The sequence below is a fragment of the Ctenocephalides felis genome, unplaced genomic scaffold (assembly GCF_003426905.1).
Source record: "Ctenocephalides felis isolate EL2017-DRISC unplaced genomic scaffold, ASM342690v1 CF-g0.4_SCAFFOLD_01492, whole genome shotgun sequence".
NCBI lineage: Eukaryota > Metazoa > Arthropoda > Insecta > Siphonaptera > Pulicidae > Ctenocephalides > Ctenocephalides felis.
In genome coordinates, this window is record NW_020537646.1 from 38,429,520 (window position 1) to 38,454,041 (window position 24,522).

Below are 24,522 nucleotides of genomic sequence, written 5' to 3' on the forward strand. Positions count from 1 at the left end.
TCCCACACATGGTATTGGCGGCGAAGGTTTGTATGCCGCAGCGGCAATGTCGCTTCATCGGCGCAGCTGCGTCCGTGTCTTCAGCAACATCCCTTACGGCGGCAACAACGTCCTCCTCCTCGAGCCTACAGCCTCTGTGGCGAACACCAGCCGCGAGAGCAGGGAAATGTCCGACGGGATTATATCCAGGGGATGATCTATATCCAGTGAGTTGGTTTGGTTTAATCAATTAGTAGTAGTCGTACTAATTCAATTAGTAATAGCTTTCAAACCATGTTGATTGGATTTAACAAGGTCACAAATTTTAACAAGAGCTCTCCCGTTAATTGGTGGCTAAAACTATGGGTTTTTTAATTAGTGCGGTCATGTCAAGTAGTAGGCCATCGGTTTTTACTTAAAAATATAGAGAGCGATATATGTGTAACAAATATAGCATTATCTAGTATTGCTGCATCAATAAACAAAACGACTAATACAGAAATTTTAATAATGATACCTCATCAGATAGAGATAGGACAACTGTTTGGGTTACCATCTTAACCGACGTAGTTAGTTGTGCTATATCATCACAAAGGCATATAGGACCATTATGTTTGGGTAACTAAAGGGAATATACCTTTATCTGGTGTGCTATATCAATAAACAAAATTTTCACAATTACAAAAATTAAAATAATAATAATTCATCACATAGAGATAGGACACCTGTTTGGGTTGCCATCTTAACCAACTGCCTATATCATCGCAACTGCATATAAGACCATTACGTTTGGGTAATAGCTCTCAATCGGTGATGATTGAATATTTCTATATTCTTACAATTATAAGAAGAGTTCTCTCGTTTATTAGCGACTAAAGCTATGAGTATAGATAGCTATATCTGTGCAATTAGTATAGTATTTATCTGGTATAGTGGTATTGCTGCATCAGAAAATAAAACTAGTCGAGCTCATGGCATTGTGCCTTAAGGCAAATTGCTGGAACTTCTCGTACCAAAAATTATTTTTTTCAAAAGATAAACATTTTTGAAAAAAAGACTTTTTAAAAGAAAATTTATTTTGAGATATTTTGGAAATCTGAACATTTTTTCAAAGCAACCGTTCTGCTTTAACTGCATAGAGACAAAAGATCGAAGCGCGTAAGAGCCGCGTCGCTGTGTAACGGATAAACATTGGTACGTAACCCATAGGAATGTGAACAAAATTTATACTTATTGTTGAAATCTCTATAAAATATCTGATAATTTGATGTGCATATGTCTAATGATCATTTTTGACCGCAAAATGGCATTTTTTTTTACTTTTTTTACTAGATCTCCGAAATCGCTAGACCTGCCTTCATGAAAATTTGATTAGTTTTTCATCTTGTTAATACAAGTAAATTGTTTTTTAAATTATTCAAATCGGACGCTCCGTTCTCTTAAAAATTGAGTTACCGTTTTTGGCACTTTTTGCCCCATATCTTTGGAACGGCCAGACTTGCGTTTGCCAAAAACTAATAAACGTGTAAATAAACTAATCAATACAATCGAATGTTTTTTGAATATTCAAATCAAACGCTTCATCCGTGTTCCCGAAATCGTCGACGAAAATTTGCATCCGAAACACATACATACATTTTTTCTAAGGTATGCCGAAATGTTCAGAAGGTTTTGAAACGTAAAGATATATAAAAATTTTCATTTTCGATTTTTTTTGCGATTACTATAACTTGCCCTCCGGAAGTTAAATATTCACTATTACAGATATTGAAATAATAATAATTCATAATATAGAGTCAGGATAACTGTTTGAGATGACATCTAAAGGGCGAGTCTTCTACCTTGTGGCCTCGTTTTTTATGCTCATTTTTGAGAATGAATTGTAGGTAAACCAATAATGCAATCAAGATGCGGTTTTTAGAATTTAATTTAATTATTTCTATACTTTTAGTATGAATTTTACTGAAATTTGACTGTCTCTCATTTGACCGTGATTTGACCTTGAAATGTGCCTCACTTAAATGTATACCAAAACAGTTGACAAGATTTAGCTCAAGAAAGTCGCCTAAAACAAAAAAAAAACAAAATAATTTAATTTTTTTATGACTTTGGCTAAGCGGCGTAGTTAGTTGTTCAAATAATATATATAATTATTTGTACGTAGCATTTTGCCTTAAGGCAAGTTGCATAAATAATGAAAATTGAGTTTCAGCTATTTAGGTGATTGTTATTTCGGTTAACTACTTATTTCGAATATAAAACTTTATTTTCACTAAAAAATAATGAATGCGATTTCCAATTGATGTCTTTCAAACATATCTAAAATACCTGTGATTGTATAAATTAAATTGTCTAATATATTAAATTTCAACCACTTCGGGTTCTGTAAATATATTTTATTAAAGTATGGACATCAGCTGTGATCAGTAGCTTACTACAAAACGTGGAACGTATGTGCGATTAAAATTGCTTAAGTGCATGAAGAAATTGTAATTTTTATAATTTTGTATAAAATTGATTCTCATAAGATTAATGGTTTTTGAAATTAATTATTTAAATAAAGACTTTCAAACTGAGTATATATTTTCGTAAACCTATACAAATTTATTTTCTTTTGTTTCATTTTGCAGATATTTTACTCATTTTCTTATGTAAATATAAACAGTATTTCTCTTCTCGGTGAATCCATTGTTATATGGCCATGTAGCATTACACATAACATCAATGGATGTATAATTTAATAATTAAACATATGTTTTGTACATGCATTTCATATGCTACATATACATATACATTAATTCATTAAAATTCATACGTAAAAGAATATACAAAATGAGCACTTTACAAAATTATATAAAGTTAAATTGAACAAATATATATTTACATTTCCCTACAAACTTCGCAAATTATTAATGTTTAAACTTGGTTTGTATTTCTTTTTAGATTTAATTTATTTTTGCTTGTTCTTTCGAGTTGTTATGGCAATATCATATTTACTCAAAGTTGAATTTGCCTTTCAATTACTCTGTATCAATCGCGGTCGTACAGTTTTACGAACAAACATGTGCTTCATATATTATGAAGAAACATACGTCAGTAAAAATTAGGATAACGAAAAATTTTAGCAAAAGTAATTAATTGCTATAGACAACTATAACTATATTTTGTGACAAAACTTACGTTGTCTTGAAATATATAATACTATTTGTAAGAAGCATTGTGTCATAAGAGAAGTTGTATTACTCTCCCAATATGTTTAAATAATTGACTTAATGAATAAGAATTGAATATTAGCAACTTTTAACATTATAATAAAAAAATTCTATTTTATTATTGCAGTTTATTATTCCAAATGGGTAAGTGTTATTATAAGTTCTTCCTTGATTTCTATCAAGGTAGAGGAAGTGGATAAAACTATTTTCATAATCGTCCAACGTCTAAAATATAAATTTTTGCTTTTTTTACTTTTTAGTTTCAGAGGTTTTTGAATAGTCTGACATACCTTAGAAAAAGTGGATGCATGTATGAGTGTGTGTTTTGTGTGAATACAATTTTTCGTCCACGATTTCGGGCGCACGCATCAACCGATTTGAATGATTGAAAAGGTATTCGATTCTTACTGATAAGAAGTTGCGATTAGTTTTGGATGTCCAATTTGAATAAAAACCATTCAATTTGTAATGATGGCGAGTTCTAATATTTCAGGAGATACGGTACGAAAAGTGCAAAGAATGGAGAGAATGAAGTATTCCTTGAATTGAATGATCTTAAAAACTGTTCGCTTCTGTGAAGAAACAAGTAGTTTTTGGAAAAGGCAAAAAATAAGATTTAAAAAAAAAATATTTCCAAAAAAAATTTTTTTTAATATAAGTAATGATTTATACTTTAATTTTAATCCTAGCTAATACTATAAAGCTCCCATATTCTTGAAGTAAATAATTTTAACTTGTTGGTTATATTTGTTGGCATATATAAACATATATAAACGTCGTCGTCTAATTTATATGCTCTTATATTTTGTCTGCAGAACAGAAATAATAAAAGTTACAGTATTTATAATAATTTATTTACAGACATTTAAATTTTCTCGAATATTTCATTACGGTACGGAAAGTTCCAGCAATTTTCCTTAAGACAAAATGCCATGATCTACTAGATTTTTTTTAAAAAAAAGCTGCATCTTCAAAAGAAAAGTTAAAAATTTCAACATTTATTTAAGATGAAACTGCCTAGCTGATCATTTCCAGAAACCAATCAGGATGATTCCTAACTTATGTCTTTTGAACATTTTTGAATTTATAAAATCGGTTCCACATTTTTGGCTAAAACGTGGATGGAATATTTGGCACGGCATAAATAAACGGCTCGGCGAAAAATTAATTATTGCAAGTCTTTATCAAGTTTCGTTGAATAGCTTTTAAATTTTTTAAATAAATTTCGAAATTTTGTGAGTAAACAAAGGACACGTCTAAGTAGCAATTCGATAGACGTTCTCAGTTTTTTTAAATCATATTTCATTAAACAAAAAACAATTAGAATGTTTAAAATTAATTAAACATTCGGAACAGAAATTTTTTAGCTTAATTGTTTTTAAAACTAAAATTGATATTAACGAGTATGTATCAACATGTATCTAATTTTTTTTTTTTTCATTTAAAAATGTATTGTTTTTATTAATTCGAACTTTCCTTTCACTATCATAAAAATATTTTCATTCTTATATGTGAAAATGATGCATGAATAACGAATAATTATTTTCAAAGTTATTTAATCAAGATAAACTATTATTTTTAGTTCTACTAATTGAAATTAAAATAATTTTGTTTACTATCTATAAAATTGAACAATAAATAAATTCAGTCAAATACTACTATAAATTACACTAAATTTGCGGATAAATTACAGAATATTCGAGCAAAAATTTATTTTTTATATAAAATTCGAAAACTGGGTAAAACCGGTTTTTTAGTAAAATTAAAATTCAAAAACCGGTTTTCTGAAATGTCGGTTTTTGTATAAACCCTAATGGGTAGTTGTAATGTTATTATAAAGTTAAATTCAAATTCGAGTTAAACTTTTTAAAAAGTCAGGTAAACCCGAAAGAAGCAACATAACTCCGGCACCAGGGAAGCAATGTTAAATGCTAAGACTGTTGCGACTACACCAGGACACCTACCAGGTCTAAAAATTAAATATTAATATTAAAAATAAAAAATGTTTGTTAAATGTTTTACCGATACTATATTCAATTCACCAAAATTTTTGAATTACCTCCCTGAATATTCAAAAAGTCCCCCGGGAATCACAGGTCTACAATATAATATAAGTAGGTCAAATTTTCTAGCCAAAACTAACTTCTTCTTTGTTTAAAAAAATATATTTTCTGGATAAAATGGATATGCGAATTTGGTTTGCGCTGTTCATTACTCATTCGATTACAATAAGATTAGTCAACAATGATAAATTCTTTGCTTTCAAGAAAATATGTAATGTCACCAGCCCTTACCTCACATTTTGTTTGAAAATCAAACAGCTTCTCTTTTTTACGTCTACGGCTTTTTGCTTATTTCAATTTGTGAAGCGTGGAAATGTTTGCGACAGTTTCTGATACATTTCTTGACGCACAACGCGCTAACGGGACCATTTACTTCTCGATAAACATTGAAATATATATGAATTATTTCTGAAAATATTTTCCTCCTCGGAGGGTTGCATCATAAAATTATATATGATTCGCATGTTTCGGAGGTCTCTCACATGCTTTTATACGAAACATACGATGTGTACTAAAGAGCCCGCGATATCATTAACTTTTATTACGCCTAATGTATTTATGACTGCTCTTTCATTAGGGTACAGGTTTGAGAATTTGTATGTTTCAGCATGCTAGTGTAATTTATCAAATCGAAAGTATTATAATAATACCATGTGGCCATAATTATTATTGTTGATAAAATGACTGACGATAAAACCACACATGATTAATAGGAAAATAATGATCCATTATTGGTTTAGAAATCAACGTCACCAATCAACGTCACCTTATCTGATCAACGTTAAAAAACCCAAATTTTGTTGTTTCTAGTTCGCAAAAACGTTGGTAAGGGATGTAATCGTCAAAAAAAATTTTTATAGAAATTTTTAGGACAATTTCGATTAGTTTGCTCCTTCCAAAATATGTCACATTTTCAGAAACCTTTATATAAGCAACAAAAATAGTTACTATGATTTATTAACTTCCTGTAGGGTAAGTTATTGTAAACGTCCAAAAATCGAAATTTAGAATTTTTACATTTCTTCACGTTTTGAAGGTTTCTGAACATTTTGGCATACCTCAGAAAAATTGTATGTGTGTGTATGTATGTATGGATACAAATTTTCGTCCACGTTTTCGGCCGCACGGATCAACCGATTCGAATAGTTAAAAAAAAAATCGATTCCTATTGACAGGGAGATGTGCTGATTAGTTTTTGGCAAAGACAGGTCCAGCAGTTACTAAGATAAAGAGCAAAGAGTACAGAAAATAGAAATCGAAATTTTGAGAGTACGAAGCATCCGAATATGAATGATCTAAAGAACATTCAATTAGTAATGATTCGGTGAAGTGGTTATCAGTCTTGGCAAAGGCAAGCCCAGCCATTTCGAAGATACAGAGCTAAATGTCCAAAATATAGCAGTTTTTGAGAGAACGAAGTGTCCGATTTAAATGGTTCAAAAACTTTCTGCTTGTTTTAACAAAATAATAGATTTTGAAAAAAAATTTTTTTTGGTTTCAAAAATTCATTTTCAATTTTTTTTTCAAGAAAATTTCCTTTTCTAAAATTTCTTTCTAGATTTTTGGACAATTACTATTACTTAACTTACGAGAAGTTAATTATTGTCGTGTGAGTTACTAATCATAAAAACTAATGATAAAAAATAAATGAGCATCTATAATTTCAAATATGACATTTGATATCTTTTTTTCAGTCCCATTGTGGCTTTTCACAACCATTAAAATAAAGTAAGATAGAAAAATTATGAACTCAGTTACAATTTTTTTACTTATATATTGTCGCTTAACTAAAACTCTGTTAAATGCCGTGTGAAAAATCGATTTTATTATTTTTAATACTAACAAAAAGCATTAGTAGTTGCTGTTGCACATGTATTTGTTACAATTACCTAATTAGATGATTTGCATGCAAAACTCATTGATATTGGTTGATAATGTAGTTGAAGTGCACTTTGTTAGCTTCCCTTAGGGTAAGTTATAGTAATCGCAAAAAAATCGATTACAAAAATTATATATATTCACGTTTCGGAGGTTTTAGAACATTTTGGCAAACCTTAGAAAAAATGGGTGTATGTGTGTGTGAGTATGCGGATACAAATTTTCGTCGACAATTTCGGGAACACCGATCAACCGAATCAAATAATTACAAAAGCATTCGATTCATATTGATAAGGAGACGTGCTGATTAGTTTTTAGCAAAGGCAGGTCTAGCCGTTTTGAAGATACGGGGCGAAAAGTGCCAAAACCAGTAACTTAGTTTTTAACAGAACGAAGCGTCTTATTTTAATAAATCAAAAAACATTTTACATTAATTTCAATTTTTGGGAAGGCAGGTCTAGCGGATTCAAAAATCATATAAAAAATTTAAAAAATATGCCATTTGACGGTCAAAAATGATCATTAGATATATGCACATCAAGTTATCAGATATTTTATGGAGATTTTAATAATGTGTATGTTTTTTTTTTACATTTTTATAGACTCCGTAACATCGTTTGTCCGTTATACGGCGACGTGGCGCTTACGAGCTTTGATAATTCGTCTCTATGCAGCTAAAGCAGGCGATTGCATTGAAAAAAATTCAAAATTTCAAAAATATTGCAAAATAAAAAAAACTAAAGTTTTTTTCCAAAAAGTCAATTTTTTTTCAAGCATATAAAATTTCTCAAAAATCAAATAATACCAAAATAATTTTTGGTACTTAAAGTTCTAGCAATGCCTTAGGGCCCGATGCCATACACCACAAGTTCAATTTTAAGATCACGAATTATACGCTTACAAAAATACAAAAAAAAACGTTAACGGTAACTTTAAAATAAATTAATATCTGCAAACCAAATTTTCTACATACACTTCTAAACTTAATTGAAACAAAATAATTTATGAAAATCGAGTATTATTATATGCTTTCAGTATTTTGAAAAGAAAGAACCATCGTGGCGTGACCCCATCTCCGAAGTGGCCCTCGAAAGCAACTCGCCGCCACTGGGGTTGCCCAACGCGCCCACATCTTTAGGACTGACAGGTGGAGCGACCGCCACTCCTCACGGAACGATTTCAGTTCGATTGCGCGAAAGGATCAGGTACTTATAAGATTATCTTCTCGGCATAAGCGAATAAATCTTTAAATCCTACAGTTTTATGGGTCATGGAAAGAGTTTATGCTGAAGTAGATTGAAAATTTATTTTGCGACTCAGAATGATAGTTTGATTAAACTTTGTTATTCGAAGGTGGTTACATCAATTATAGATTTAATCGACGCTATATATAACTATAAGGAATTGAAATTTTTATGAAAGAATACTAGGATTTATACGGGCTAAGTAAAATTTATTTTATATGGTTTAATAAATGTATGGTATAATAATGCTGTTCTGATTATTGTATTCAAAATCTCAGGTATGCCTTTCTGAGACTTTGATAATACTTCGCATAACGATAGAGTTCATTAGTAATATAAACATATTGAAATATAATAGGCATATGAAGAGCGGTTTAATTATAAAAATTAATTAATATTTTGAAAAATCGCTTTGTTCCATATCATTGTTTCGATAGCTTATTGGGTTAATGCGAGATACTGCCAATTATTTAAGCTCTTGTTCGGAATAGAAAATTAAAAATGATCGGGTTCAAACACCATGGACGTATAATTTATTTTTATTTTTTTATGTTTTTGTAATTAAAATTTGCAGTAACATTTTAAAATTATTAACTAATTGCATATATTGTGGAAACAAAAATTGATATATTTGAAACAAATCTATAATTTTATATGTACATATTTTGAAGGCAATTAGATTGCAAACCAATGATTTTCTAATTCTATTTGATATATTTTTTATACCAAAGCAACCTTTTGTTTTCCTTTTTCTGATTACAATGTTATTTAATTTTTTATGGAATTGACATCATATACAATTGAAATAAAAAAGCAAAAAAGCCAGAATTGCTTTGGCTTCATATTTTTAATCCTACAAACAACAAAAAATATTAACTTTACAATCATTTGTTCTGAAAACGTATTAGTTCTAAGATTTTTTTTAAAATATTTTTGAGAAACATAGAATTAATTCTATTCAACTTCATTAGTGTATTAATTGGCACCCGTAAGGCTGAGTAAAATTAAGTCGTATTGCGAATATTGTCGGACACAAAAAAAAAAGTATTTTAATTCTTCTCATTATTAATTTTAATTGCGACATTTAATATGATATCGTACTAACAAAGATTACATTATTATTAGTATATTTGCAAATCACATAAATGAAAAGATAATGAGAATAAATAGTATGATTTTTTTTAATATGTAATCCTAATTACTAGTAGACTTAGGATTGTAATTTGGAGACTTTGAATTACGATAATTTAGTTGGCTACTTGCATGACTATTTTTATACTTTTTATGTAAAACTTGCGTTCAAGCAGCAAAACACTAAAGAAATACGCTAATATCTTTTTTATGAATTATCAACAAATTTTCTTATATTTACTATAATATGGTACTATTTATTATGACCAAAATTTAGTAAATCCGAGATGATAAATAGATTGCTTAAATAATACTTTTTTATGTAACATTTATATAATTATTTATAATAATAAAATTAACAGTTGGTTATAATTGTCCACACTCCCAGGACGGTTGTGACAGACATAAACATGGATTAAAATACAATAGTATAACCAATACCAAAATGTTTTCTAACTACTTTTATTGTCATAGATATGTAACACTTGGCAACATAATAACTTAAACAAAGCTTAAGAATATAACATAACATTATATAGCAAAACATATTTATAAAGTTAACATATTTCTAAACAAATCTTTGTAACATTTATTTTCTTTTGAATTGAATTTTCCTTTACCTTCATCATTTGCATTTTCTATTAGTTGAGTTTGATTTTTCTCTATCTGTTTAGTCTTCGTAAAAAAAAATAAATACATGTCACAACCGTACCCACAAAATTTGTCACTACCGTACCCAATGCACTCTTTTGAAGACATATTATCGTTGTAGCTAATCTAAAATATCTACGCAAAATAGAAATAAATAAAGTAATCAATCTACAATTGTGTAACAGTTATTATTAAAAGGAATGGAACGAAAAAACTTATAATGAGAATGCGTTCATACTACATATTTCTCCCTTTGGAGAAATCTCTCCCTATCTCAAAATCAGTATAGTTTAGCTCTTATAACGACTGTCACTACCGTACCCTGACATCATCAATCAATCAATCTACTGTACTAAAAATATACTTATATAGTTATAATTTATACTTAAAAAAATATAATTAAAAATGATGTGTCTTACGATTACATTTTGTCGAGAATTTTAATTTATTTTTTCTTATTTAATTCTATTGATAATGAAATCAGTAATACTGAAAATCTGTAATGAAATTTAAAATTTTTAATAATATTTCTATTAAATATATAGAAGATGCTTACCATTTATATCTTAGGAACGTGTTTTTGCGTAAAATCTATTATGTGAAACCCTTAAGAATTTTCTAAAATTTATAACAAAAGCTCGAGCTATTGTCAATTGGAAAATGAGGTTGCCTTTAATAAATAGAAGAATAGAAGACAAAATTAATAAGACTCTTAAGTAATTGTTCATGAGTAAATTCATCATGTAATATTTCCAAATGACTTATCGAAAAATGCTTTCACCAGTTACGATTAATTTTGAACAAATAATTACTTGTAATAATATGTAACAAAACCTATAATTTTTAAGAATACTTGTATCAAATATATAGAATATACTTATCATTTGTATCTTAGGGATGGGTTTGTGCGTAATATTTTTGTTTAAAGCTTTTAAGAATCTTCTAATATTTATATCAAAAGCTCAAGCTCTTGTCAATTGGAAAATATGGTTGCCTTTAATAAATAGCTCCATACTCCAATAGCTCCAGCTCCACAAAACAAAATTTAGAAGATACTTAATTACATGAATTCATGAGTTAATTAATAATGTAATATTTCCAAATGTTTTTGCTCGATGAATATTTTCCTCAGTCTCATATGACAATTTTCTAATTTGATATATCGATTTCTCTACAGTTTTTATTAAAAAGCAATCCGATTAATATTTTTGTTAGCAATAATACCGTAGAATGTAATGTGAAATTCGATAAGACCATTATATGATATTAGAGTTATTGAGCGATAATAAAATACGTAATATCCCGCATTACATGGCGATATAACGGTATTATGTCAATTCACGATTTTCATTGCAGATACATTTGGCCGAATTGCCATTTAAATATTCACGATTTGTTTCGGCATACATTAATATCAAAGCTTCATTACTTTTTGTAATACAAAATGAAATTTATTCTAATCCACATATTTTACAACATTATTCGGACAAAACCAATTTATAATGAAGTACATAAATTACATTATAATAACGAGAATGTTAACATTATTGTTTATTGTTGTTTTATGCATAATTTAATACCTTTACTAATTACATGACATTAGTTTTGTTTGATCATTTGATTAGTTCACAAGTTCGTATCTGCAATGGACAGTTTTGTAATAAATATACTATATTATACGATGTTAGAATAAATGACAAATTTACTATACAAAAGTGACGGAATTGATAATTATATAGTTGAAACTAAGTTCTAGAATTCAAGTTAAATTTTATATTGTTTTTATAACAATGCATTCGAATGTAGATGTAAACATTTATATCAATTTAACACATGTTTATATTACTTTCGAACATCATTAAATGATTTTTTTTTTATCTATATCATATATGTTAAATACGTTTATACATTACATGTTGTTAAATTTTTCTTACCAAATAATAATAGAAATGAAGTTTTTATCGAAATAATTGAAATTCTTAAAGGACCTCTAATATGACAAGCTCTATCTATACTCTATCTATACTAGATTTATCTCTAGAAAATATAAAACTAATCTGAAAAACGCATGTATAATTTATGACATGTGATTACTACTGTATTAACAAATATTTTATATCTATCACAAATCTTAAGCCAACAAAATATTTTATTATTGAATTAATTACATTTTTACAATATCTCATTATTTATTTATTAGAACCTGAGCGAATGATTACTCTCGGTAATTAAATATTTAAAAATATATTTTATTTCACAGAAAACCAAATGCACCAAATTTAATAGTTTGAAAGCCATTCAATGTACCTCGATAAAAATTTACATTTATCAGTTTATTTATAATTATTATTATAATTAGAAGAGTAGAAAAATCGGAAAAACAATCAAGACTTCGATTTAGTAATTATGATTACTTATAATGTTTATATATATATAGTTATAATGATTAAAATCTTATGCCTGTCGTTTTCCGGTCCTTTTATCCTTAGATGTCTTGTGCAACTCATTTTTGCAATATCTATATTGAGTTTTATATTGATATCTATATAGTCGAAACCAGTTGCAACCTGCAAAAATATTTCCAAATAATTGCAAATATGTTTGCAGAAAGACCAAGAGCATTAGTTTTAACTATATTTGCAGATTGCTGCTGGATTCTACAAAAAACAACTCTGTAAAGATGTATGAAACAATGCAGAAATCTGTTTCCTAGATCATTTGAAGAGAGAAGTGACAGAAAACAAATTATAAGATTTTGCATCATTTTTTATTTCACCCTCCTTTCACAAATCTCTATTTCATAATAGCCATTTTAGAAAACGAATAATTTTTCACCACGCTTTCAATCAGTTAGTGTTTTTTACTAAAAATCAATTCATATTTTTTGTAAAAAAGCATGAATTTCACTTAAAATTAAAATATTTTATTTTAATCAAGGGTAGTCCACCCCGCCCATATTTCCCATGCAGACTAACAGTTGTTAACGGTTTGCATAAAGAGCAATTTTTGCAAAAAATAAAGAGGTTGAATATTAAGATCTGAAAATACAACAGTTTTTGGTAGGGAACTAGGCATCATGCAAACTCATGGCAAAACTTAAATTTTCCGTTATGTCAAATTTTCTCAACCTCGGTCAATTCGCTGAGCATTCCACGTAACAATATAATTTCAAAATGAATGTTCAGACTTTGCAAATGAAAAAACAAAGCAAATGTGAATAGCACTAATTTAGGAGAATTCCCTTTATGTGCATACAATAAAATTTACTGGGCGGATTTAAGTAATAACCTATTCTTTTCGTTCACTACATAGTTTTTTAGTTCCTGAACTTGCCATACATTTAATTTATATTACTTTTAAGATTAGAGTGCATATCTTTTTTATCATTAATTACTATGCTTGTGAAAATAAGATTTAATAAAATAAACATGAATTCTTGTTCCTAAAAAATCTTGTTTTTAACTAATTTTAATAGGTTTTAGAGATTAGGAACAAATCACCCATTTTTGTATAAGATCAATGTCTTTTTTACACGGTTTTTTTTTACACGGCTTCTGGAACCAATCTACCGTGTAAAAACAGACTTAGTTGTATATATATATATATATATATATATATTTAGATTTTTTATGTTTTTTTCTTCTTCAATAAACTATATCTTCCAAATATCTATAGTTCCTTTTTATTAGAAAAACGCAATACACTGCGTAGTTTATTATTGCGTACCCTTTCTCGGACCAATCTCATCGCAGCACTTTATTATATTGTATTTTATTATATGAGATATTATATATAGTATATGAGTGATCGGCCAAGGTAAGCATTCGATTTTCTTTCAGAGTGGACTTGACCATCGACAAGGCAGTTCGCGTGATCAATTTCAAAAACAACATCGTGATGAGTCTTGCAGGAACGGGTTCGGCCGCCGCCTTAATGCACCCTAATGGCAGAGTCTACCAGTACGGGTCAAGGGTAGAAATTTTGGCACACGATATACACAATAATAATAAGTAAGGAAACTATTTACTTCGCTCTATATGAGTAATCAATTTGCTTTTATTATATTCAAATAATGAGATCATGAATGAAATATTGTTATATATTAGAGACAAGTTTGAAGAATTTAGTGCGAGGCACCAAAGTAATATTTGACTTTAAGGGGGTATTCTAGTGTAGAGCGATGAATTTTAGGTCATTTTTAAAGTGTCGTAAAAGAAAGCAATGAATGTTTTTACTATCCATTTTTTACCACTTGTTCATTAATATTATTAAAACACGAAACAAAAATTAAAAGATAAAAAAGTTGAAAAATGTAAAAACTGGCAGCTGATAAAGTGGGTGGTCTCAAAAAATTGGCATCTTAGTCTTGGCATGATTTCAGCCCTCCTAGCCATCGTAAATGCAAAAAATAGAAAGATTATTAATTTACAATAATGTCGCAATCGCATGAACTAGCGATGAGTAAAAAAATTTTTTTCATTAATTGGCGACTGTTTGAAAAATAGTTTTTTTACTGTTTTTTGACTTTCTCGATTTTTTTAAAAATAGTAAAAATTGGAATTTGGGGTTAATCCTAATTCAGGCTATAGATAGGTTTATAAACAAGACTCTGAACATTTCAAGTAAATCGGTCGATTAAAACTCGAGAAATCGTGTCAACGGTACTGGAAAAGTCTCTTCTGAGAAAAACGCATTTAAAGTTTTGCGTGAAGCCAAACCAGTATCGAGACCGAGTCAGTAAAATGCCTATATCTCCGAAAATAATTCAAATTTTCAAAAACCTTCTCGTACACATATTCTTAGATAGTTAAACTTTAAAAATATGAAATTAAAAAAATCGATTTTTTTTTATTTCTACACTAGAATACCCCCTTAAGCAATTATACTGTCTAAACATACCAAATGAATTACATCACAACACATAACACAATTCAAACAACTACTTACTATGTTCAGTAAAATTCCAAGTCAATTCCAAATCATAGAAATGTGTTCTTTTATTTCTCTGAAATTTGTCGATTGTCCTTTTTCACCCCATAGCGGGGAAACAAATCGAATATTTAATTTTTAATTTTATTAAATAATAGCTACCAAACCAAAATATACATTATGATTACATTATTACACAGTATATAACCGATCTAGTATTTTGTCAGAAATATTCATCACCAATGTTATAATAATATTTATTTAATTTATCTCTTGTAAAATTTATTTTTTCACTTAATTTATGGTAATTTGGGCGTAATGGGCTTATTTCAAATATTTTGCTCTCTACTTGAAAATATCTAACTTCAACATTTTCATTGCGAATCTTTAAGGCCCACTCTGCTTTATAGCTGAGAAGTTATAAAACAATATATTTGAAAAAAAAAGCAATGTGTTTTTAATTATCAGTAATCCATTTAGGAACAGTTACTTATAATAGTTTTTGAATAGCAATCACAAATATTACTTTTTATAAACTACTGTGATGTTAACTAGAACTCTAGTAATAGCACTGAATTTTAACATTTAGATTAAATTTCTAAAGCCTTCGCCTCAGCTTTTAGTTTTCTTTCTTATACGTAGTTCGATTCCTTCCGAGCTTTAGTTATCCTCTAAATATCATTTTGAATCAGATTTTTTAAAAGTTATCTTTCCATCAACATCAGTCCAACTGCAGTCATTTTTTCTCAGAACGCGCGATATTCAGATGAACCTTTGCATGTTCATTTTTTTATCTTTTCAATCTTTCTCAAAGCTACATTTTGCATGCAAAACTAGTTGAAGAGAGCAGTAAATCATAAAGTCTAGAGTCAGATTACTCATCAGAAACGTTCTATTTTAAATCGCATTAAATTTTCAAAATTTTTGTGTTCTCTTCACTAATTATAGATATTAATATTCATGGAAATAAAAATTATCGATTTTTCTCAAAGTTCGAATTATGTTACTACTTCCTTCACTAGTAAACTTATTATTTACTACTACTTCAATCACGGTTGCATGTTAACGATGTCATTTAATCAAAGTTTTGCAATTAAAACGATGTTTGTTTATACCATATACCATCAGCTCAAACTTTATTGTTGAACCTTATGCAACAAGCTCTGCACAACTAGTTACTATATTTGACTACTAACTATACTTACTATACAAATATATATATATATATATATATATATATATATATATATATATATCCATATATAACAGTTGTTTATTCTAATTTATTTTTTTCTTGCGGTACAAGTAAGCGAAGGCAAAAAATATACTCAAATTTACCATTTTATTAGTCCCTCCGTAAAATAAACAAATTTATCAATTAACAATTTGACAATTATTAACCTTACACCTTATCATTCGGCCTTTACATCTCACTGATAGTATATCATAGTGGTAACTGTAAAATAACGAAAAAATTTAAAAAGTTTATAATTTTATAAAAAATGTTTTAATGCCGCTGATAAAGCTGATTTTATTTTGCAATAAGCCCACACCAAACCAGTTAATATCAATGTACAAATCACAATGAATGGATAGAAGCCTCGCTATCATTGAAATAATATTTATTATAAATGTGAGGTAATTTATATATTAATTAATTAAACGGAATTGGTTTTCATTGTAACGTTTTATTAGAATAATTTTGTGCTTGCAAAAATAATCTTAATAATGCATTAGTATAATCACTAACAGGTGTTCCATTGCGTGACGTTAAGCACACTTTCTTGTGGACAAGGTCATGAGTTTGAACCGCCGCCGTGGATAACTTGGTATCATGCAGTAGTGATATCACTTTTCATTTTAAATAATATATGAAAAATATGTTTCTAATTCAAAGTAGCTCATTTCGAGCACTGCGGATTGAAATGGCAATGAGAAATATTTCACACAATTCTTCTCTGAATCGAATAGGAGTTTAACTCAACTCACAGAATTGCCCTAGGGCAGTACTACCTACTTATTATTCTCATTATTGTATAACAGTTGTTACAATTGTTGTGCTTATAAGCCAGTATGGGTCATATTTCCCAATCGCATAAAGTTACTTTTTTTATTTAACCCCTTAAATTTAGATTCGAATCAAAGTTGTACTAACTCGCGCAGCGTTCGTGACTATTTTCTCACACAGTGTACAGTTTATCTCAAAAATAAAAATAATTTTGTATTTTACAGTTTTGTATATGTAAATATTTTGTAATTCATGCGATCACCGTACCGGGCCATGTCCGAAATGCGTAATATTTGCTTCTGGCCCGATTATCGTACCCGGGCTATGCCCGTAATATTTTCGTTTTGTAAGTTAAGGAGTTAAGACCAATCAACTTCATTTCATGAGATAAGTTTGGTAATATTAAATTCTTCTTCATAGATACACATATTTCATCATTTTCAGCCGATACGCAAAAATGTGGTACAAAGGCGTCAGTTTTACAAGCGACCAGTGCGCCTTAGTCTACTTAGTCGATGCTGCCGGAACACGAACGACCACGGACTCCTTCACAGACATGAGCCAAGATTTCTCACTGAGCGTCTTTTATAAGTAAGTTTGTTAATAAAAATATACCAATTTAATTTTAACATGTCGATTTAACGAACGGTAATTTATTAGAAAAGAATCATAATAGTAACAATTATATATCTATATTCACATGTGATGAGCTTTTCAAGTCTTATTGTTAGAAAAATACTGCATGTACGTGTTGTTCCCGCATGTCAGTACAATTTTGTACAAGACTTTAATTTGCAGTTTTTAAGTAGAGCACCACCGTAAGTGTTTAGAGCTATGGGATTAGAATCAAAGGTGTCAGTTTCGATAACCGCTTCGAGCAGCCTGATATCAAGTATTATTAACATTGGTTTGTAACATGAAACTATAGAAAGCAAAATGTTTTCAAATGAAAATAGGCTTTTCCCGGCATTATTGCATCAATGAAATATCCATCACTATCAAAGAAATTATAATAATAAAAATTATCATATAGGTATGGTAAAACTGTTTTGGTTGCTATCTATAAAACTTAGAAACTAGTTGAAGGTGCATTTAGCCTGAAGGCAAGTTGCATGAACTTCCCGAAATCTTAATCAATCCAATTTTAGAATAAGCAACTTGATATGCCTTTAACAATATTTTTTTATTTTATAATTATTAAGAAATTTATATTTATCACTATCATTGATTATAAAAAAAAAATTTTTTATTCTTTTTTATTATTTTTAATATAATAATCTGAATACATAAGTGGTTCTCATTGTGACAAAATTGTATCGACGCATACGATTATTTTTCCAAATTGTAGAAAACGATGATAATTATTATAACTTGATTAAAGTAAAGAATTTCTTGGTCATTTCAAGACCTTGGAGACGAAGTATATTTTCTAGGCAGAGGCTTCATATGTTTTTGATTTTTCAAAATCGGTTCGGTAGGATGAGCTTAAATGTGGACGAAAATTTAACACTTTTTTTCAACAGTTAATTACAAGAAAACGGCTCGGTAGATTTTCACCTAAAATTAATCAGTACCATTCCTAACTAATATCTTTCGAACAGTTTTTGATTTTTCAAAATCGGTTCGGTAGGATGAGCTTAAATGTGGACGAAAATTTAACACTTTTTTTCAACAGTTAAATACAAGAAAACGGCTCGGTAGATTTTCACCTAAAATTAATCAGTACCATTCCTAACTAATATCTTTCGAACAGTTTTTGATTTTTTGAAATCGGTTCGGTAGGATGAGCTTAAATGTGGACGAAAAGTTTAACACTTTTTTTCAAATTACAAAGAAACGGCTTGGCAGATCGTTGCACAAAACTGACAAACGATAGTCCTCACCGAAATACATCAAATAGCTTTTAAATTTCTAAAATCGGTTCAGGCGTTTTTGAGAAAGCGTCGATCAAAAGTGTAATTTTGACAAATGCCAAAAAGACCATACTGATTTTTGCAAACTTTGACGAATTTTTAAAGCTAAACCAGTTGTCGTAGGGCCGTAATATTTTAGTATGACCTAGAAAACTATGGTATCTATCGTCAAAAAAATAATCATAAAAATCGTCGAAATTTTTTTTTTAAAAACTTTATTACAAGAAAACGGCCCGGCCGATCTTTACCAAAAACTAATCAGCACGATTCCCAACCAATATCTATCGAACGGTTTTTGAATTTTCAGAATCGATTCAGAATTGCGGGCTAAAACGTGGACGAAAAATTTTTCAGTTTTCTGCAATTTACAAAGAAACGGCCCGGCCGATCGCCGCACAAAACTCAGAGACGATAGTCCTCATCGAGATACATCAAATGGCTTTTAAATTTTTGAAATCGGTCCAGCCGTTTTGGAGAAAACGTCGATTTACGGCAAAAAATCTGTTCACACACACACACACACACACATACACACACACACACACACACACACATACTTTTTCCAAATTTGGTCTCATTCGATTCAGAATGGCTTGAAACGTCCAGAAAACATAAAATTAGCGATTCGGATTTTTTGATGAAAACATAAACTTCTCCTTCGGGAAGTTAATAAGGTGACCATATGTTCCGGTTTGGCAGGGACAGTCCCGGATTTCCACATTGTGCCTTGGGTAATTCTAAAAGCAATATTTGTCCCGGATTTAGATATTTTGGATTGTCCCGGATTTTAGAAAATTAATAAAAATTATGGCAACAAACATACAAGCAATGCTAATATTTTCAAATTAATTATGAAGAAAATTGAGTAGAATTTTATACAAGGCTCAAAAGCAAAAAAAAACCTAGATCGAAAAATGTAAGATATAATATGTCATAGATGAAGAAGTATTACATATAATCGAATAATAAAGTTCGTACTAAAAGTCGACAGTTATGAGTAAAAAAATTGCCGCCCCGATTTTGTCTGGAAAAAATATGGTTACCTTACAATTAGTAAAAAATTCACATGAAATGTAGTATATTGAAAAATACTTATATATAGATATAGATGCCAGCTATTCAATTACAAAGCAATTTTCATTATTTATTAATACGACTTTTTTCATTCAAATGAGAAATTGCAGGTGACCATCGGAAAAGAATTAATGTTCTTAATAATTTAAATTGATTCATGTCGGATAAATTACATTAGATAATTTATTTTAATAAAGAAGTCAAATGTGTCTTATCTATGTTTAACGATTTTTTTTATCAAGATTTTTGTTAGAACTGAATAAATTAATTTTTAAATGTATTGTCTATTTTGATCAATGACGTTTGTCATCTTTCGAACTGCATTATCATCTCACTCTCTTGAAAATTCTTCGCACGGTTCAACCGATTTGAATGATTCAAAAAACATTCGATTCCTATTGATAGGGAAGTGTGCTGATTAGTTTTTGGCAAAGGCAAGTCCAGCTCAGCTGTCTCGGAGATATGAAGCTAAATGTGCAAAAAATTGCGAATTGAGAGAAATAAACATCCGAATCAAAAAACTTTCTACTTGTGTTAACGAAACAATTTGGCAAAAGAAAAAAAATATTTCAGTTTTTTTTCAATTTTGAACATCGTCGTCCAATTCTGTAATATTTTGTCTATAGAAAAAAAAATAATGAAAGGGTCAGTATTTATAATAATCTATTGGAAAACATATATTCCTCGAATACTTTATTACGGTACGGGAAGTTCCAGCAATTTGCCTTAAGGCACGACGCCATACACAACTAGTTTTGTTGGTTATTTTATGTAGGCATCAGAATTTATTATTCGGTTAGTAATAACAGTTGGAATTACACTATTCATTTTTATTCAACTTAAACTGGATGACTAAAGCTTTTTCATCTTCGAGTGAAAAATCACCTGAACAAAATTAGGCCAACAAATTGTGACACTGCCAATTTTTTAAAGCTTTGTGTAAGATCATAACTTTCGTGAGCTTACAGAAAAATTATAAAATTACAATTGAAATTATTACCAATGAATAATTGTACTATTACTATTAAATATTTATTCAATTCAAATTTATCGTTCTTAGGTTTTATGTAATTAAAAATTGCAATTTCAATCAACGTAATTATTTTAAGGTTTTTTAACACGGATGCCTGATGTAATTCCACTTATTACATCTTTCGCAACAAATATTTATTCAAGATTACACTCAAAATAATGATTTTCTGCGCCGTGAGCTTCATTATAGAATTCATCGTTAAATAATGTAGTAACTTGTACAAAATGTCCCAAAACATCTTAGAATAACGAGAGTACACAATGAATAATGCATCTGGTTTAAATATTTATTTCCTTCTTTATTCTGAATTTTATGCTTTCTGTTTCTTTTTCTATGATAATTCAATTTTAATAATGTTCTGAGCGGTCGGGTCACGTTCCAATTTCAAGTATCTTGTCGAGGTAATAACATTCTAGTTTTATTACAAGAACGGCATTTTAAAAGTAGTTTGAGAAAATAGAGGATCATTTATTACGTGACAAAAACTGTATAAAATTTCAATTAAATTATTGAATATATTTGCATACGTAGAAAGAAACTTTTGAGAAAAGTACTGCAGTTGAAAATGCAAAGTTAATGTAATTATTTTTGTTGAGAGTCTGAAAGTGTGTTTTAATTATACTAAGTAGATGAGTGTTTTTGTTATGAGTTTTTACAGCTGTAGAAAGTAAACGAAATTTTTAACTTCCCGTAGAGCAAGTAATGGTAATCGCAAGAAAATCGAAAATGAAAATTATTGTATAACTTTACGTTTCAAAAGTTTCTGAACATTTTGGCATACCTTAGAAAAAATTGATGTATGTGTGTGTGTGAATGTGTGTGTATGTGTGTGTATGTGTGTGTGTGCGGATACTTATTTTCGTCGACGATTTTGGGAACACGAATGAACCAATTTGAATAATTCACAAACCATTCGTTTCGTATTGATAAGGAGACGTGCTGATTAGTTTTTGACGAAGGCAGGTCTAGCCGTCCGAAGATACGGGGCAAAAGGTGCCAAAAACGGTAACTCTGTTTTTAAGAGAACGGAGTATCCGATTTTAATAACTCAAAAAACATTTTACTTTATTGACAAGATAAAAAACTGATTAATTTGTTGGGAAGGCAGATCTAGCGGTTATGGACTGTGAATAAAAATAATTTAAAAAAACGTCAATGCCCCCCACTAGCTTAAAATTCCGTTGGATAGTTATAGACTATTTGAATGAAAAACAAAAGTTATGAACGGATGTTTAAACAATATGAGATATCCCTTTGAACGATAAAAAATGCAACAGATTATTTAATCTTGTAGTTAAAATCTGAATTAAATTGTGCAATAAATTTGTTACTGAAGTTGCTGTGCTATAAAGAGCAGACCCGGTTAATATGGTTAATTAATATATAATATACAATTATAAATAGTTATATTCGTTGGCGGACATTTACTTTAATATTTTTATTGCTAATTTTCATAGAAAAAATTTAAGATTTAAATTTAAAATTTTTCAACACTGGTCATTTTCTTCAATTATTTAAGAAAAGATTGTATCAATAATTTATTATATTAACTTGATTGGAGCATCATTAAATAGTAGAACTTAATAGTAGGATTATCTCATTTACAGTATACAATATTTTATTCATTTATAACTAGAATTTTTTTAATAGTTCAATATATTACCATTTTGTGAACAGACTGCAAAGCGTTAATTTTAAGACAATTTTATAAATTACTTTTGTCAAATTTTGAAATATTCAATTTCAAAAAGCACAACACTACTTAATAATATACGACCATGTTCATACGAGTATGTTTCTTTAAAAATAGTTTATAATAACTACGTGGGAAACTGCCCAACAATATGCAAAATACATTTCTGGATATAAAGTTTTAATTGTATATTTTTATGCCCCTGCAAGTTTACATCAAAATACTTTTCTAATAAACTTGCCTTTAACAGAAACCTCAATAGTTAAAATTTTGTGACACGTGTCTAAAATAATTTTTTTCTGTGATTGTATTGAGGAAGATAATGTTGATTCTGGAGTTTAATAGATACACGTGCCAATAATCAATTTCCTATTCATAGCGTCTGAGAATCTATTATCACATAATTGTATAAAAATTGGATTTTCAACAAATCTAGCATATATAAATAATTGAAAACTGTACTGATGTACATCTTGAAAATAATCTCGAAACGCAAATCTTGCAATCTATATGAAGTAATATGAAAATTTAATATTTTGTTTCCTTTAATTACTAGTTCCTTAGAACTACTGAAGAAAAATATATAAAAAGACTTGATTTGGTTTACGTACTTATCTTCTTAAATTATCTAAGAGAATAATTCTGACTTTTAGAAAACCTTATCTGACAAAATATGAGATGCATTCTTAGAATTCTTGATTATATTCTACATTGCAATATTTCAGAATTTTATATGAATTAATTAACATGATTACCTGACTTAAGTAATTAGATTTATATGAATAAGTTTCATATGCAAAAAATATCAAAAAGATTCCAAATTACTATAATAGAGACTCATTCAATTCATTTCAAATCAAAATCAGACTCATCAATAATTTCCATCGAAGTTAATTGAAATACCGACTAATAATCAACTAATTCGTTATAAAAGTATTTAAGCAACTATTTTAAGTAACTATTACATAAACAAAAATATATAGAATATCAAAATAATTATTATTTTCGTTTTATTAATTATCATATTATATTCTAGCAAATGCACTGGTTTATAGATGTCAATTCAAATGAATTGTTTGAGGGTGTACTTTAGCCTAAATGTTTTAATAAATCGATTCCACTGTGCCGATATTTTCGAAGTTGAAACTATTCCAAAATATATGTACAAAAGTATTTTTCAAAATTTAAATTATTTTTGGATATATAGCTGTTAGCCATTTTCGCAAACTATGTTTTTTGATACGATACACACATTTCTCAACATCTACGCAACTGATTTACTTGACAATATTCCAAAGTCTTTCAATGCTTATCTTTGGGGTGATTTTTACAAATTACAAATTTTAAAAAGTTGTAATTTTTTTGAAGTAAAACTTCTTTAGGCGCGACTAGGGTGTAAATCCGTACAAATGCAACGGAAGTGCGTTACGGCAGATAAAAGTCGATAAGATAAGAGTCGAGTGCCAATGATTTGTTATTCGCGCTCGATGATATTTCTAGACGGGTCGATTGTGATTAGTCGTCGTGTATGTGAATAGAGAGCTGTCGTTGTATTCGTACCAATACCAACAAGGATATGAGCATAGATAAATAAACATTTTAAAGCTACATCATAGTACTAATCTGGATTTAATGAAAAATGTCTAAATCAGAAGAATATTTTACCCTGTTCCTTAAAAATAATAAAACAAATTAAACATTTGTTCCGTGAACT

General features: G+C 28.9%; 1 protein-coding gene across 1 annotated transcript in view; it reads left to right on the forward strand.

The window, feature by feature from the left end:
* LOC113371217 overlaps nucleotides 1-24,522 on the forward strand; it is an 80,094-nt gene that overhangs the window by 35,775 nt on the left and 19,797 nt on the right. The window contains exons 3-5 of the mRNA XM_026611856.1: nucleotides 8,168-8,337; nucleotides 13,998-14,168; nucleotides 17,540-17,686. Coding sequence (XP_026467641.1) covers nucleotides 8,168-8,337; nucleotides 13,998-14,168; nucleotides 17,540-17,686 — 488 coding nt within the window. The remainder of the gene's footprint in view (nucleotides 1-8,167; nucleotides 8,338-13,997; nucleotides 14,169-17,539; nucleotides 17,687-24,522) is intronic.